The sequence below is a fragment of the Vipera ursinii genome, assembly GCF_947247035.1.
Source record: "Vipera ursinii genome assembly, chromosome: 3".
Classification (NCBI taxonomy): Eukaryota; Metazoa; Chordata; class Lepidosauria; order Squamata; family Viperidae; genus Vipera; species Vipera ursinii.
Genome location: NC_139516.1, coordinates 54,000,655 through 54,014,921, shown reverse-complemented (window position 1 = coordinate 54,014,921; position 14,267 = coordinate 54,000,655). Strand labels below are relative to the sequence as shown.

The 14,267-nt window shown below is 43.7% G+C and overlaps 2 protein-coding genes across 5 annotated transcripts in view; one reads left to right on the top strand and one right to left on the bottom strand.

The window, feature by feature from the left end:
• The first annotated feature begins 296 nt into the window (after positions 1 to 296).
• Positions 297 to 10,233, top strand: HYI (hydroxypyruvate isomerase (putative)). 2 transcript variants are annotated; one of them, XM_083359883.1, is made up of 9 exons: positions 297 to 639; positions 1,503 to 1,614; positions 6,043 to 6,157; positions 7,407 to 7,485; positions 7,858 to 7,907; positions 9,017 to 9,086; positions 9,205 to 9,339; positions 9,852 to 9,906; positions 10,103 to 10,233. In XM_083359883.1, the coding sequence occupies exons 1-9, from the start codon at positions 312 to 314 to the stop codon at positions 10,137 to 10,139; spliced, it is 981 nt and encodes a 326-aa protein (XP_083216009.1). In that variant the 5' UTR covers positions 297 to 311; the 3' UTR covers positions 10,140 to 10,233. The 2 variants fall into 2 exon arrangements, with proteins under 2 accessions (XP_083216009.1, XP_083216010.1); XM_083359884.1 differs by lacking the exons at positions 9,852 to 9,906; positions 10,103 to 10,233 and adding an exon at positions 9,496 to 9,832.
• A 641-nt stretch (positions 10,234 to 10,874) lies between these two features.
• The window catches only part of SZT2 (SZT2 subunit of KICSTOR complex), a 98,062-nt gene continuing 94,669 nt past the window's right edge, over positions 10,875 to 14,267 (bottom strand). For all 3 annotated transcript variants that reach the window (XM_083359880.1, XM_083359881.1, XM_083359882.1), the window contains exons 69-72: positions 13,669 to 14,158; positions 11,903 to 12,019; positions 11,502 to 11,570; positions 10,875 to 11,044 (exon numbers count right to left, since the gene is read on the bottom strand). In XM_083359880.1, coding sequence (XP_083216006.1) covers positions 10,901 to 11,044; positions 11,502 to 11,570; positions 11,903 to 12,019; positions 13,669 to 14,158 — 820 coding nt within the window. In that variant the 3' untranslated portion in view covers positions 10,875 to 10,900. The remainder of the gene's footprint in view (positions 11,045 to 11,501; positions 11,571 to 11,902; positions 12,020 to 13,668; positions 14,159 to 14,267) is intronic.

Sequence of the window (14,267 nt, the reverse complement as noted above, 5' to 3'; positions counted from 1 at the left end):
AGTTACGGGAACTGAAGTGCCCAGAACACGCTAAAGTGTGGTCCAGTCGTTTGTCGTGCAGTTTCACTTGTGTGAACATGGTCCGTAGTGAGATGGGGCGTCGCTGAGCAGGTTGGTTTAGGAACGCAGAGGTACTAAATAACGATTCTCCCCCCACCCTCTTCCTTCCAGGGAAGGGGAAATGCCGTGTCGCTACGATCTGCAGCTCAGTAAGAAGCTCTTGGACTCCATTACCCGTGGTGCGTGGACTCCAATTGCGCCGAGGAGAAGCAACCCTCGCTCCGAGCGGCAGCCTGCCTTCAGATTCCCGCATGGACCCCCGCCCTGCCCCCCCCCGCGCTTCCCACCCAGCTGCGGCTGCTCCTTCCCGGAACTGCGAAAACTCCTCCTCCCGGGCGCAGTGCGCACTGGGCCGCAGACACCGCCTCGCCGCCTGTGCCATGGCCCCGCTGCGCTTTGCGGCCAACCTGGCCTGGCTCTTTCAGGAGGAGCCGGCGCTACTTCAGCGCATGGAGGCGGCTTCGCGGGCCGGATTCCGAGCAGTTGAGCTGGGCTTCCCCTACGCCTGCAGCGCCCCGGAGCTGCGCGCGGCTGCAGAACGGGACGGGTTGGAGGTGGTCCTGCTCAATACTCCGCCGGGTACTCGATTGGATTTTTAAGCTGTTTTTCGAAGACTTCGCCTTCTCTTTGTCTGCTTCCTCCGATGTCCTCTTTCTCTTCTCCCCGACTTGCGTAGCAGCGGCCGAAATCCCAGTGGGCTCCTTAAAAGGCGGAAGTAGACCAGTGCCAAATCCCAGTGGGCTCCTTAAAAGGCGGAAGTAGACCGGTGCCAAATCCCAGTGGGCTCCTTAAAAGGCGGTAGTAGACCGGTGCCAAATCCCAGTGGGCTCCTTAAAAGGCGGTAGTAGACCGGTGCCACCCGTGTTGATCAGGCGAAAATCGGAGGTCTCCTTCGCCTTGTAATCTCGTACAACGAAAATACTTTACCGTTCCTTCTTTGTGAAGCCACCCAGCTATTAAAGGCACAGGGTTGTTAAACAAAAAAAAAAAAAAGGGTGGTGGTGGTGAAAACAAGCACAATTGTTACTTGCTTCATCAACTGGGAAACATCTGCTAGTTTTATTGCAGGGATCGATACAATTTATGCTATAAGCGTTTTGAAGGGTCTGGAATTAGTACTTTAGCTCAGCGTTTTCCAACCTTAGGAACTTGAAGATGCGTGGACTTCAACTCCCAGAATTCCCCAGCCAGCATAGCTGGCTGGGGAATTCTGGGAGTTGAAGTCCACGCATCTTCAAGTTCCTAAGGTTGGGAAATGCTGCTTTAGCTGACCGTCTGCCTTCTAAAAACTCCACTTCTACTCCTCTCTTCAAAATAGGGGCAGGTGAGAAGGAAAGACGACAAATTTGCCCCGTCAAAGAACAGTTTTCCCAGTAGTGGGTTGACCAAGCAATAGTCCTTGACAGTCTGTGGAGATAAATTTGTGCTGTCCTTTTTTCCAGGGAACCAAGAGAAAGGTGATAGGGGTTTAGGAGCAGTGCCTGGACGCCAGCCTGAATTCCGGGAAGCCCTGGCTTTGGCTGTAAAGTATGCCAAAGAACTGAAATGTCCAAGGTAATAATTGAGATAAACCATGAACCAACGATAGATTTGTCCCTTTACCAACTAGGTACCCTCCAGATGTACTATATAATACGCTCACCACATTCTGTCAGATAGCATGATGGCTGAGTGTGGGCTCCATGACTTCTAAAAGGATATCTAGAAGTCTGGGCAAATTTCTGTATAGGAGTCATCACTTAACAACCGTTCATTTAGCAACTGTTCAGAGTTATGACAGCCCTGAAAACAGTGGTTTATGACTGATCCTTGCACTTTGGATGGTCCCAGCACCCCACATTCAATGGGGAAGCCGGCAGAAGGTTGCAAGTTGCAGTCACGTGACAATGCACTTAACAACCACAAATGGGGCTGCTGGAACTGCTGACATAAGGTTGCTGTGATCATGTGATGTTTTGCCTGTCTCAAGGTTGCTAAGTGAGGACTATATAATACAGTATCCCTACAGTTGTACCTTTTTTTCTTTTCCTTTTGAGTCAGTGCTGATTCCTGGCAACAAGTAGTTTCTGAAATTTTCTTGGCAAGATTTCAGAAGTGGTTTCCCACTGCCTGCTTCTTCCTAGGGCTGACAGTGACTGACCCAAGGTCACCCAGCTGGCTTTGGTGCCCAATGTGAGACTAGAACTCACGGTCTCCTGGTTCCTAGCCTGATGCCTTCACCACTGCAGCAAACTGTGTCTTACATTTCGTCTGTTATAAAATATGGTGTTCCAGCAGAAAAATAATCATACATTTCCTTGTGGCTTGCTGCTCTGTTATTGAGAATGTTTACAAATCTCCTCACTGTGGCACATTAGAAGTAAGGGAATGATACAGGTGCAATCTTGCTTCTCCCAGATCAAGCAAAAGTATATCCTTTTAACTGGGAAGGAATCAGAGAATAAATGGATGTGTCTGTTACTGATTCTGGCAGCAGCCCTGATGGATGTTGTAAGAAACAGATTTACTTGCTTTTATCTTGCTTCTTGGGAGTGGGGGAAGGGGGGGACTCTGGAGATTTCCATCTCTCATAATGGAAGGGGAAAAAGATACCTTGGAGATCATCTAGTCTGAATCCTCTACCTAAAGTGGGAATCCACCAATAAGTAAACATCCAGCCTCTGCTCATGCATTTCCAGTGAAGGACAGTTCATTTCCTTGCCGCAATCTGTTCCATTGTTGAATTGTTCTTGGTTTAGACTTTTTTTTCTTTATGTCTCACCTGTCTCCTTCCTAGTGGTTTAAACCTTTTTTTTTTAAAAAAAAAAATCTATCTTCTGGAACAACTCTGAACAATGTTACCCTGTCTTCTATCTGACAGTCCTTCAGATACTCAAGAGACAGCTATGGTGTTTGTCTGCAGCGTTCTCCAAGTTAAACATTCCCAATGCTTCTATCCATTCCTCATAAATTTACAGGCATTTTATTATATTGGGTTGCTTTTCTCCGGACATGTTCCATTTTGACAATGTCCTTATTAAATGCAGTTGCCCAGAACTGGATATAATATTCTGTTTGTAGGCTGATCAGTTAAGAATTAGTAGGAGCAATTACTTGTTATTGTGAATATAGGACTACATTTGCTTTTCCCCCCACTGCGTCACACTGCTGGCTCGTTTCAGTTTATAATCCATCAAGATAATTCAAATCCTTTTCACGTGTACCAATTTACATGCAGCAAAAATATTCCCAACATGCTGGAATTTATCAGGACTACCTTGCTACCAATCTCAATAGCACCATTTTGAGAAGGCTGCAATAGGGAAATAATAATAATAATAATAATAATAATAATAATAATAATAATAATAACAACAACAACAACAACAACAACAACAACAACAACAACAAGTTGGAAGGGACCTTGGAGGTCATCTAGTCCAACCCCCTGCTAAGGCAGGAAACCCTATACCATTTCAGACAAATGGCTGTCCAGTCTCTTTTTTAAAACTTCCAGTGTTGGAGCATTCACCGCTTCTGGAGGCAGGTTGTTCCACTGGTTAGTTGTTATAACTGTCAGGTTCTCCTTAGTTCTAGGTTGCTTCTCTCCTTGACTAGTTTCCATCCATTGCTTCTTGTCCTGCCTTCAGGCACTTTGGAGAATAGCTTGACTCCCTCTTCTTTGTGGCAGCCCCTGAGATATTGGAACACTGCTATCATGTCACCCCTCGTCCTTCTCTTCATTAAACTACACATACCCAATTCCAGCAACCGTTCCCTATATGTTTTAGCCTCCAGTCCCCCAATCATCTTCGTTGCTCTTCTCTGTACTCTTTAATTACCTGATTAAAGTAATTGGCTATATTTCCACAACACACTGAACTGCCATTGCACTTTAGACTAGCATGCTGTACCAAGCTAGTACATGCAGTTTTCTAAATATCATGCAAACTCAAATAATGGGATTGAGTGGACCACTGCTGATTCTGTAAAAGTCGCACTGAGCCAATTCCCTAAGCAAAGCATCTTTTTTCAGATTGGTTGTGAAGCCTGAGAAAGATGGGCTGCTTTAATGATTAACAGAGAAACACTGTACTCATGTACGGTCCAATACAATTCTTCTGAAGGATTTTCAAAGACACTCTTAAATGCTTCACAGGGATGACCTAAAGTAGGCAGCTCAGTTTAGGTTGACAGTATACAGGCTTTAAGGTGGATAAATTGCAGCAGCTGCAATGATCCAGGGGAACCAAGATATTATGAGTTTGAAAATTGATAGAAGAAAACCTGGATAACAACGTATAACCATGTCAGTAGTGATTAGTGGTGCTTGGAGGCTGTTCATTTCCAGAGCAGAAGCAATTAGGCCATCTTCTGTAGTGCCAGGAGTCAGTAACAGATTCCTTGTGCTCTGGTGAACAAGAAAATATAAACTTTCAACTCTTGCTCCTGTTTATGAATGGCTGGTGATAGAGGAAGTTAGGAAAGGAGGAAAATAATTGTGAAAAAAATTGACTACTACTTTGCTTTGCCTAGAGATGGATCCCCTCTCATTCTAACAGTCTTCAAAAGTTTTCCTTCAAATATGAAGGAATGTGGAGCTTAGACAAGAGGCAGGAATGGTGAATCGTGAAAGATAACTTGGTCCCAAGAAAGAGGAAATTGTGAGAAAGACGCTAAAAAAAATAAATGTATGTATTTATTTAAATAGCTTACATGGCCACCCATGTCACAGCAGTTACTCCGGGTAGCAGGATTAAAACACAGACTTCAACCCACAGTGTTCAAGGTTAAAACAATAATTGCAAGAAAGCACATCAGCAGCACTAGTGCTCTCCTAACCAGCTTCCTCAAACCACCTGGGGAAAATAACCCCACCTTGATTTTGCTTGGCGTATGATGGAACGACGAGAAGCACTGATAGGCTTTCAAATTTCTGGATTCTATCCTCCAGCAGTAAAGAGCATTCTGAATCCTTGCCCATCTTGAAGGACCGACAGCAGGATTATTCTCAGTTTTTAATTAAAAACTCTTCTTATTAAATGCACTTCCTGCCATTTCCTCCTCCAGGCTTTCCGCATAGGTACCACTTGTGAGATAAGTTGGACTCAAGAGATTGGCCCAAATGAGCTTCCACAGCTCAGCCTCCCCTGTATCACACTGGTGGCTTTTAGGTTGTCTCTTTTGTATTAATAGAAAAGCCAGAAATATGTACTCATATGACTTATAAGTAGAAATACCACTTGGGGAATGGGGATATATGGCATCTGTCATTGATAATGACAGATTCCCAAGTTTAGTGCTCTTCATGCTATTTCTTTTTTCTTTGCAGGTTGAGAAGAAGAAAAAAGCAATGAAGCAGCTATAGCTTCATCGTTTTATATTATAATAATTGATTGGGAAAAATGAATACCAGTCATTACAAAGTAAGAGTGTCTGATCAGCGTTGCCACATATGACTACACAAGCATAATCTTATGTAGCATTGTTGATTAGTACCTATTCTTTATTTGTAAAGCAAGAAATGAAAATGGTGAGGGAGAAAATCAGTCTTCCCTACCCAATTGTATATGTCCTACTTGTTTGTTAAATGGCCCAAAGGTACATTAATCTTCCTATAGTGATCGTGTGTGTACAGTTCATGGTATTTGTGTGCCAATCTAAGTGAAGCTAGGCAATCTTGCATTAAATAAACTAACTGCATCTTTTATAGTTCTGAATTACATGATTCAAGAAGGAAGTGGATTCACTTGCTCCCACAGAAAGTCCGCAAGCGATGATATATGCTAACTGTTTAATGCACTTTATGGATCATTTCCTCTTAGGGCATAATTAAACTGGGAATAAAAGAGCTTTTTTACCAGTCACATTGTAGCAGCAGCTGAGATATCTTGATCCAAGCACAAAAAGACACAACTTCTCCCTTTTTCCTACCCTTGTTAGTTTGTACAAGAAGCAGTTGACTGAGCTTTCTTCTGCACTGATGCAGCTCTGTGCTTTTAGGATCCATCTTATGGCTGGCCGATTTCCTACAGGTGCTAAAAGGGACGCTGTGTCAACTGAGATGGAAGCCACCTTTATTGAAAACCTCAGATATGCTGCTGACATCTTGAAACAAGTATGGACTGAATGGAAATGGGGGTATTAGCAGATTGCCATGCTTCTTCCAGAAAGGGGAAGGATTCTATTTTTTTAAAAAAATCCCATTTATATCCCGCCCTTCTCCGAAGACTCAGGGTGGCTTACAATCTAAGAAGCACAAATCAATGTGCTTAGCAATAGCCTTCATTCTATGTATATGCCTGCTTATTAGGGCTTTCGGGGGGCCCCAAGCAGCATTTTTACAAAGTCAGCTTATTGCCCCCAACAATCTGGGTCCTCATTTTACCTACCTTGGAAGGATGGAAGGCTGAGTCAACCTTGAGCCTGGTGGGACTCGAACCTGCACTATTTAATATTGATTTTCTCTGGGAGAGGGGAAACTATCACTCTCCAGATGTTGCTGAGCTGCAACTCCCAGTATCCACCTGGCTGGCTACTGGGAATTGTTAAAACTTTCCTGAATTCCAATTTCCAAGAATTCCTTAGAATCAAAAGAACAGCTAGAGTAAACTGCTCAGAAAAGCCATAATCCAATTACAGGTAGACCTCGCTTATTGCCTTGTGCAGCATTTAAAGTTACAATAGTGCTGCAAAAAAACACCCTTCGCAATCAAGGCACACATTTACAACTTTGCAGTCTCTCCTCCATCATGTATTTGCCATTACAGTCAGTCACCCATGCCTCACCCATTTTTCCCCCTTGCAGGGGGGGGGGGCGCAAGTGATCTATTTAAGCAATTTCTTCTTTGCCTGAACCATTTTTTCCTCCTCCCCTCACAGTAAGTTGTTTGCATAGTAAGCTAGCACATTCCTTTCAATGTGCATTCCCCACTGTGTTCCTGCTTACTCTCTTGTAATCCTTTCTTCTACAACGAATGTAAATACAAATGTGATTTCCCTTTTGCTAATTATCTCAGCATTGAAATTAAGCATTCCAAAGGGTGAGGGAATGAGAAAAAGGGAAGTGTTAAGTAAAATTTTAAGCAGTCTCAATCTTGTGATTTTCCACTTAACAGCTATGTCACCTAGCAACCGAGTTACCAGTCTCAATTGTGGTTGCTAAATGAGGATTACCTGTAATTCCCAAGCTTCCAGGATGACAGGCAGCAAGGGAAAATAGTTGTGCACAAGGGATATGGAACTATCCATGAGATGAGGCAGTACTGAAACACAAGGGCTTAATCCTAAAAACAAACTTCCCATGATATGCTATTCTTAAACTTCCAAATTACTGTAGGATTTCCTTTTTGTGTCTGTCCCTGCAGGAAAATCTGATTGGATTATTGGAGCCTATTAATAACCAGATTAGTGATCCCAATTATTTTTTGACCACACCACAGCAAGGTAAGACAATGTGTGAAACTTCCCTTTCATAGGCAGAGAACTGCACGGAGAGAATGGAAGTTTTCTTTCCTCAACAGTTCCTGATTGTACTGAGAAGGTAGAGGAGAGGAAATTAAAACACTTCCCAGCTACCATCTCACTTTGCTAATTCCCAGCAACCCTTTTAAGGGCAGAAGATAGAAATGCTGTATTGAATAATGTTGGTCCTTGGTAGCAGCAGCTAATAAAACAGAACGATGATCATCGGGATGTTCGGATTGGCTACATCAACCATCTGTGGAATTGCACATTTGTGTTTTGGAGTTGGCTGTAGTAGTGCTGAGATAGGTAGAGAATAAAATCAGTTGATAACCTAAATCTGTATTCTTTCAGCTGCTGCCATTTTGGAAAAGGTGGGAAGCCCTAGTTTGAAGCTACAGCTGGTGAGTGCCGTTAGATATGCTTTCTTAAAGGAATGTTGGGCTCTTTTACTGGCTATGTGACTCAGAATAGCCTGCTCCCTGGTTAGTGATGCCCAGGAATTCAGTAGTCACCTGGGAAGCCAGCGGAGGGCGCAAGTTGCTCTGATAACACACTCCTGCTTTTTTCCCCTCCTGCAGCCCACCCCTACCAGCCTGCAACCTGCATCGCCGCCTCTCCCCCCACTCACATGCAGTCTGTGCTGGCGCTTCCGAGGCCCATCTCACATGGAGCCTGTGCCAGCTCTTCAGGACCTCTTTCAACAATCCCTGCACTTCTTACCTGGGATTCTCTCTTCTTGCTTAATGACCCACATCTCTTGGCTTGGTGGCATTGCTAAATGATGCATTTGGTCATCTGACATTGTACTTTAGGACCATATGACACTCACAGCAATCCTAGTCGCAATTGCCATTGCAATGAGAGGATTAGCAAAATTTAAAATAAACTTTGGTGGGGCTCCTGGGTGCCACTTTGGACTGGCAGGGTGCACAGGTGGTCCTCGACTTATAACAGTTCATTTAGCGACCGTTCAATGGCTTAATGACCATTTTACAGTTGCGACCTTTGTAGCATCCCCATGATCATGTGATCAAAATTCAGATGCTTAGCAGCTGGTTCGTATTTATGACCATTGCTGGGTCCCAAGGTCACGTGATCCCCTTTTGCAACCTTATGACAAACAAAGTCAACGGGGAAGCCAGATTCACTTAGTAACCGGGTTACTAACTTGCCATCTGCAGTGATTCACTTAACAACGGTGGCAAGAAAGGTTGTATAATAGGGCAAAACTCACTTGATAAATGTCTCACTTAACAACAAAAATTCTGGGCTCAATTGTGGTCATAAGTCTTAATAGATCAGGGCAAAGTCCACTAACAGTGCAGTGTTCTTTTTCATACTCACTTGGATGAAATACTTCCATTCCCAGTCAGAGATATACACCCCTCCTGTTGTTCCCCTGCAGCTAGTATTTAAGACTCTGCCCCCCACCCCAATTCAGAGGCAATATTGAGTTTGAAAAAGGAGACAGAATATACCCTGAGCTGAAAACCTACTTTTTGCTCTGCAGGATATCTTCCATTGCCAGATCATGAATGGTAATCTGACACAGAATTTAAAGGCATATTTCCCAATTATTGGTAAGCTAGAAAGAGTGATATGCTCTGTTGCTTGCTTGTTTATTTTTATTAAGGGGACAAGGCTAGAATAAGGTTGACTAAATAAGAAATGTCTGATGTTTACTGTCTTCATCTGTAGGACATATTCAAATTGCCCAAGTACCAGGACGACATGAACCTGATAGCCCTGGAGAATTGAACTTCCCTTACTTATTCCAGTTACTGGAATCAATGAGTTATAGCGGTTATATAGGCTGTGAATATAAACCAAAAGGCAAGTTTTACATTATGTGAACGGGAAGAATCTTGTTATATGAAATTGATTATTGCATGTTGGAAGCTTTGGCCAGCCCTGCAACCTCAAAGAGCTGAGGTTAGCTGTCACAGTATTATTTTTGCTTAATGTAAGTCTTTATGGTTGTCTCTGCAGGTAACACACTGGATGGATTAAACTGGCTGTACTCATACTGGGAAGATCACTGTGTGGGAAAAGTTGGAAAAAAATTGAAATAAAGACCATTATAAATGGAATAGCTAACAGCAACAATTGCTATATCCCACCAGAGGGGGAAAAACCCACTCTTTTGCTACTGCCTGAGATACCAAAAGCATCCCATTATATTGCATTAATAGGATATTTCTTAGTAAAGTAAGATGGTCAATATGTTTGTTGTTACCTGTATTAAAGCTGAAAATCATGTCACTCAGTGTTGCCTGATAAAGTGACATTCCTGCTGATAGCTTTCTTTCTCAATTACATATTCTACTTTGAGGTTTTTTTTAAAGATGCAAAACATTTGTACCCCCACATCCACAATACAATAACGAAGACTGGTCAAAGGTAAGGACTCCCAAAGATGCTGGCATCCCTTTTTCTTCCTGCTAACAATTAATGGGAACCAGGTTGGTCCAAAGGAAAGTAAGTCATGTCACTCCAGATTTAGCTCAACAGTGCCGCTTGGTGGGTCTAGAAAAAGAAATTCTTGATATTTTTTTTAACTTGCCTTTTCCTTGCATTGTGTCCTGTTTCTATTCAGAAAAACAGCTGGATTCACTATGCAACATAAAACCTGATAAGTGTTTGACAGAACTCATGAGAATCCAGGCCAACTGTCTTAGAGAATACATCAGTATATCCTATAACAACAGGGTAAGAATCTATCTTGACAGAAAGTTGTTGGGCAAGAAAGCAGAAATCTACTGTGCTTCTCCTTAAAGATCAATGCAACAGCCTGTTGGACAATCTGTAACAAAAGTCCTTAGTGAGCCATTTAATTTATTTAATAAATAAATTCATGTAATCCATTTATTTAATTTACTGTACATTCACATCATATAAAACATTTCCACCATTGTGCAGAACCCTTCCCTTATGCTTTAAAAGTGTCACTCTAGCCCAAGGGTAGGCAACCTTGGCTCTTTTATGACTCGTGGACTTCAACTCCCAGAATTGGCTCAGGAATTCTGGGAGTTGAAGTCTACGAGTCATAAAAGAGCCAAGGTTGCCTACCCCAATTGGCCAGGTCAGCGACTCCAGTAGTCTTTTGGCCTTTCACCTCAAAGAGCCCCCAGAAACATGGCACATCCTTCAGATGCCTCCTAGAGCAATTTCTCTGGATAAGGATTACCCTGCCCCTTTAAGTGGGCCAGCCATGTTACTTTCTCAATTCCTGGAACTGCTCTCCCTTCATGATTCCCTCTCTTGGCCCAGTCAGATTCAGTGTTCTGACTTCCTATCCAGCAAGCTATAGCCTCAGATCTCAGTCCTGTCAGGGCAGCCTCCATTCTAGGCTGGTTGTAGATGCCTGTGGAGCAGTCAGAAGGTTCAGCTGATTTTAGAGCAGCCCTGTCCAGAGGTTGAAGCAAGCTGTGTTGATAACAGATTCCAAGTGATGGTACGTGGACACAAGTTGTGGCAGAGGACTTTCACTGTCCTGGGGTTGAACTGGGAACAGCTCTCGAAAGACCACTGTCAGGCTCTGCAAGGCAAAACCAACAAGATGTAGATCTTGTATTATTATGCATATTGTCTGAATTGTAAGCCATCCAAAGCCATCGACTGAGATGAGTGGCTATAGAAATTGGATGGATGGATAGAGCGGATGGATAAATGAATGAATAAACAAACCATTGCCAAGACTACTTCTGGAAAAATACCCTGATGTTATATATTTGTTTTTCAGTCCCTATTAGGGTTGGGGAACAGATTCAGATATGACTGTGTGATTATGGTCAAGACAGGCCATAGAGAAAATCAGAGCTGTCTAGAGGCAGTTGTTCCAATCCAGAAGAAGAAACCCAAAACTCCTGGGTTAAGGTCTGCAATTCTGAGCAGAAGAAATCTCTGTGGTTAAAAACAATCAAGCTAATGGAGTTACTCTAAAACTCTACTGCCTTCCCCTTGACCTTCAGGCTTACAAAGGATAAAGCTCTTACTGTTTTTCCTGAATGCGAATCAAGGAATACAAGCACAAAGCAGTCTGTGAATTTTTGATTCAGAACAACCTGTAGAGAAAATGCAACAGTGCTGCATTACGGTTATGACACACAAAAGAGGTTCTAGTCAGTGGAAGGATAGGGACATAGAGAACATGGTTAAGGCATTAGGGATTACCTAGAAAATCTAAACCACCAATTTATGTATACACACTTATACAAACTGGCCTAAAACTGCATTGTGTATTGCGCTAGAAAAGCAGCAAATGCAAATTTCATTCTAATAGCGAAAATGCTACCAGTTCATAATTCCCGAATAATCAGGAATTATTTTTGATTGAACTTCAGCAAGCTAATTAGAAAAGGTCCAGCAGGGCACAGTTCTGCTGGAAATGTCTTACCAGGTACTGGGTACCAGCATCAGCATTCTGAAAATGGCGGCAACTCTGTGGGAAATGACTGAGGAGGACTTTGATAAGACTCTGGTACCAGGCAGCAGTCATAGTGAGGAAGCAGCTCTGCCAGGGAGAGGAAAAATGAGTGAAGTGAGGGGAGATCCTTCGCAGCATGCAGAGAATGCGAAACAGGCAGGCAGAGTATGATTTCTGAAATTCTTTCCTAGCAATGGCCATAGTAAGTGTTACATTTCCCTGTGTAAGGAAATACTGCGTTTGTGTAGAGGTGTCAGGATGAGTGAATAAAGGTAAAGGTTCCCCCGCACATGCGTGCTAGTCGTTTCCAACTCTAGGTGCCGGTGCTCATCTCCGTTTCAAAGCCGAAGAGCCAGCGCTTGTCCGAGGACGTCTCCGTGGTCATGTGGCCGGCATGACTAGATGCCAAAGGCGCAAGGAATGCTGTTACCTTCCCACCTTAGTGGTCCTATTTTTCTACTTGCATTTTTACGTGCTTTCGAACTGCTAGGTTGGCAGAAGCTGGGACGAGTAACAGGCGCTCACTCTGTTACGCGGCACTCGGGATTCGACCCGCCAAACTGCCAACCTTCTGATCGACAAGCTCAGCGTCCTAACCCCCTGAGCCACCGCGTCCCTATGAGTGAATAGGTATTGCTATTTCTGTATTTGGTTTGTATTTAGGATAGACTATATACATTCCCTCTAGTTCATATTACCCAAAGAAAGAAGATAGGGGAACCTACCATGGCCCAAACCACTGCCCAGTTCCTTCCCGCTCTTTTCTGAAGCATTCTCTCTCTAGCTGCAAGATGCGTGTAACTCAATTTTTGAACTTGGATCTTTTGCTAGATGCTTTCTCCCAACATATCACATTTGGTCTTAGTTTGCCCGGTTTCTGGATGACTACAGTATCATGCTAGTGGCCAGAGTTCTGACTCCTTGCTTTCCAACATTTCACTGGGTTGGAAATTGGGTCTTTCTCATTATAATAATATTAGCATTTTCCCCCCCTTCTGGGTTTTCTGTAAGGTGAAGCTCAATGCTGCACATATTTGTATGAACACGGAATCTGTAAGCCCAATCGGATGCCATGTTTAAAGACCCTCCCCCTGTCTTAGATTAACTTTGGCAGATAGATTACTGCAAAGCGAGATCTTAAAACCATGCAATTAGAAAGGAATACTCTCAGAACCTGAACTAAAATTTAAAAACGTATATAGAAGAAATATATTGGCTAAAAGCCATCCCGTAGTAAAAGTCTTATCCTGTTGGTTCAATCTACTTGTTGGATGGATCAATCAGCCTATTGGTGGACCTGGTCACCCAAAACTGTATCACTCCAATCTACCTTTTGACTAACATAGACCTTCTTACGTTTATGAGTAAACATATCCACCCCAAATCCTTATGGCCCCAGGCCAGGGGTAGGCAACCTCGGCTCTTTTATGACTCATGGACTTCAACTCCCAGAATTCCTGAGCCAGCCATGGCTCAGGAATTCTGGAAGTTGAAGTCCATGAGTCATAAAAAAGCCGAGGTTGCCTACCCCTGCCCCAGGTAAACATAAGGTGCTCTCTCTCTCTCTCTCTGTGTGTGTTTCTGTAATGGAGACAGGCCGTCAACATCTCTTAACTTCCATACCCTTTCTTGCTCACAGCCTGCTTCTGCCTACTGCTCTTATTTTGGGGCCCAACCCAAATGAATAACACCGCTAAATTGACCCTGGGTGCCCTTGATTTAGTTCAGCCACTTACCAACTGCGGATCAATGTCAGCAATGGATTTCTTCTGCACAGCATCCAACAGCTCCTCCAGCTCACTTAGCGAGAGCTTGCCTAGCTTAAGCTTGTCAGAAGCCAGAGGCTCCAGCAAGAAGAGCCTCTTCCAGAGGTTATCCCGGCGACAGTGGCCCTTGGCACATTGTACCATGGTGCTGAGCTGTTTCTGGGCAGCAGCAACCTCAGAGGCAAGTAGCGGAAACAGTGGGGAAGTGTAGAAGAGTCCTGGGCCCACCTTGACCTGGGGGCCACCTGCATAGAACTCGCCATGATCGTCTACCTCCTCCCAAGGATCTGGAACTTCCTTTCGTTGCCGGCCACCCTCTGGTGTCTCCCATGCGGAGCGCCCCAGGACAGGTTCTAGTGCCTCTCGCTGTAGGCGTGGCAGCTTTTTGAAGCGCCGCATGTCTGCTGTTAGTCGAGGGAAGAGCTCCCGTTGGCTTGTCATGATTACATAATACTGCAACCTGGAAACAGGTAAACAATTGGCTCTGTTTAGCAACAGCCTTACAGTTGAGTTGTCCATAACCTGTCTAACCCAATAATCTTATGTTGACCCAAACCAACAAGGGAGGC

What these genes read in the sequence shown, in the direction of transcription:
- HYI (XM_083359883.1), top strand. Translation starts at nt 312, where the DNA reads ATGGACCCCCGCCCTGCCCCCCCCCGCGCTTCCCACCCAGCTGCGGCT. An exon ending in CTAGTTTGAAGCTACAGCTG is followed by an intron (nt 7,908 to 9,016) that starts GTGAGTGCCGTT and finishes TTTGCTCTGCAG; the next exon opens with GATATCTTCCATTGCCAGAT. An exon ending in CTGTGAATATAAACCAAAAG is followed by an intron (nt 9,340 to 9,851) that starts GCAAGTTTTACA and finishes TTTTTTTTAAAG; the next exon opens with ATGCAAAACATTTGTACCCC.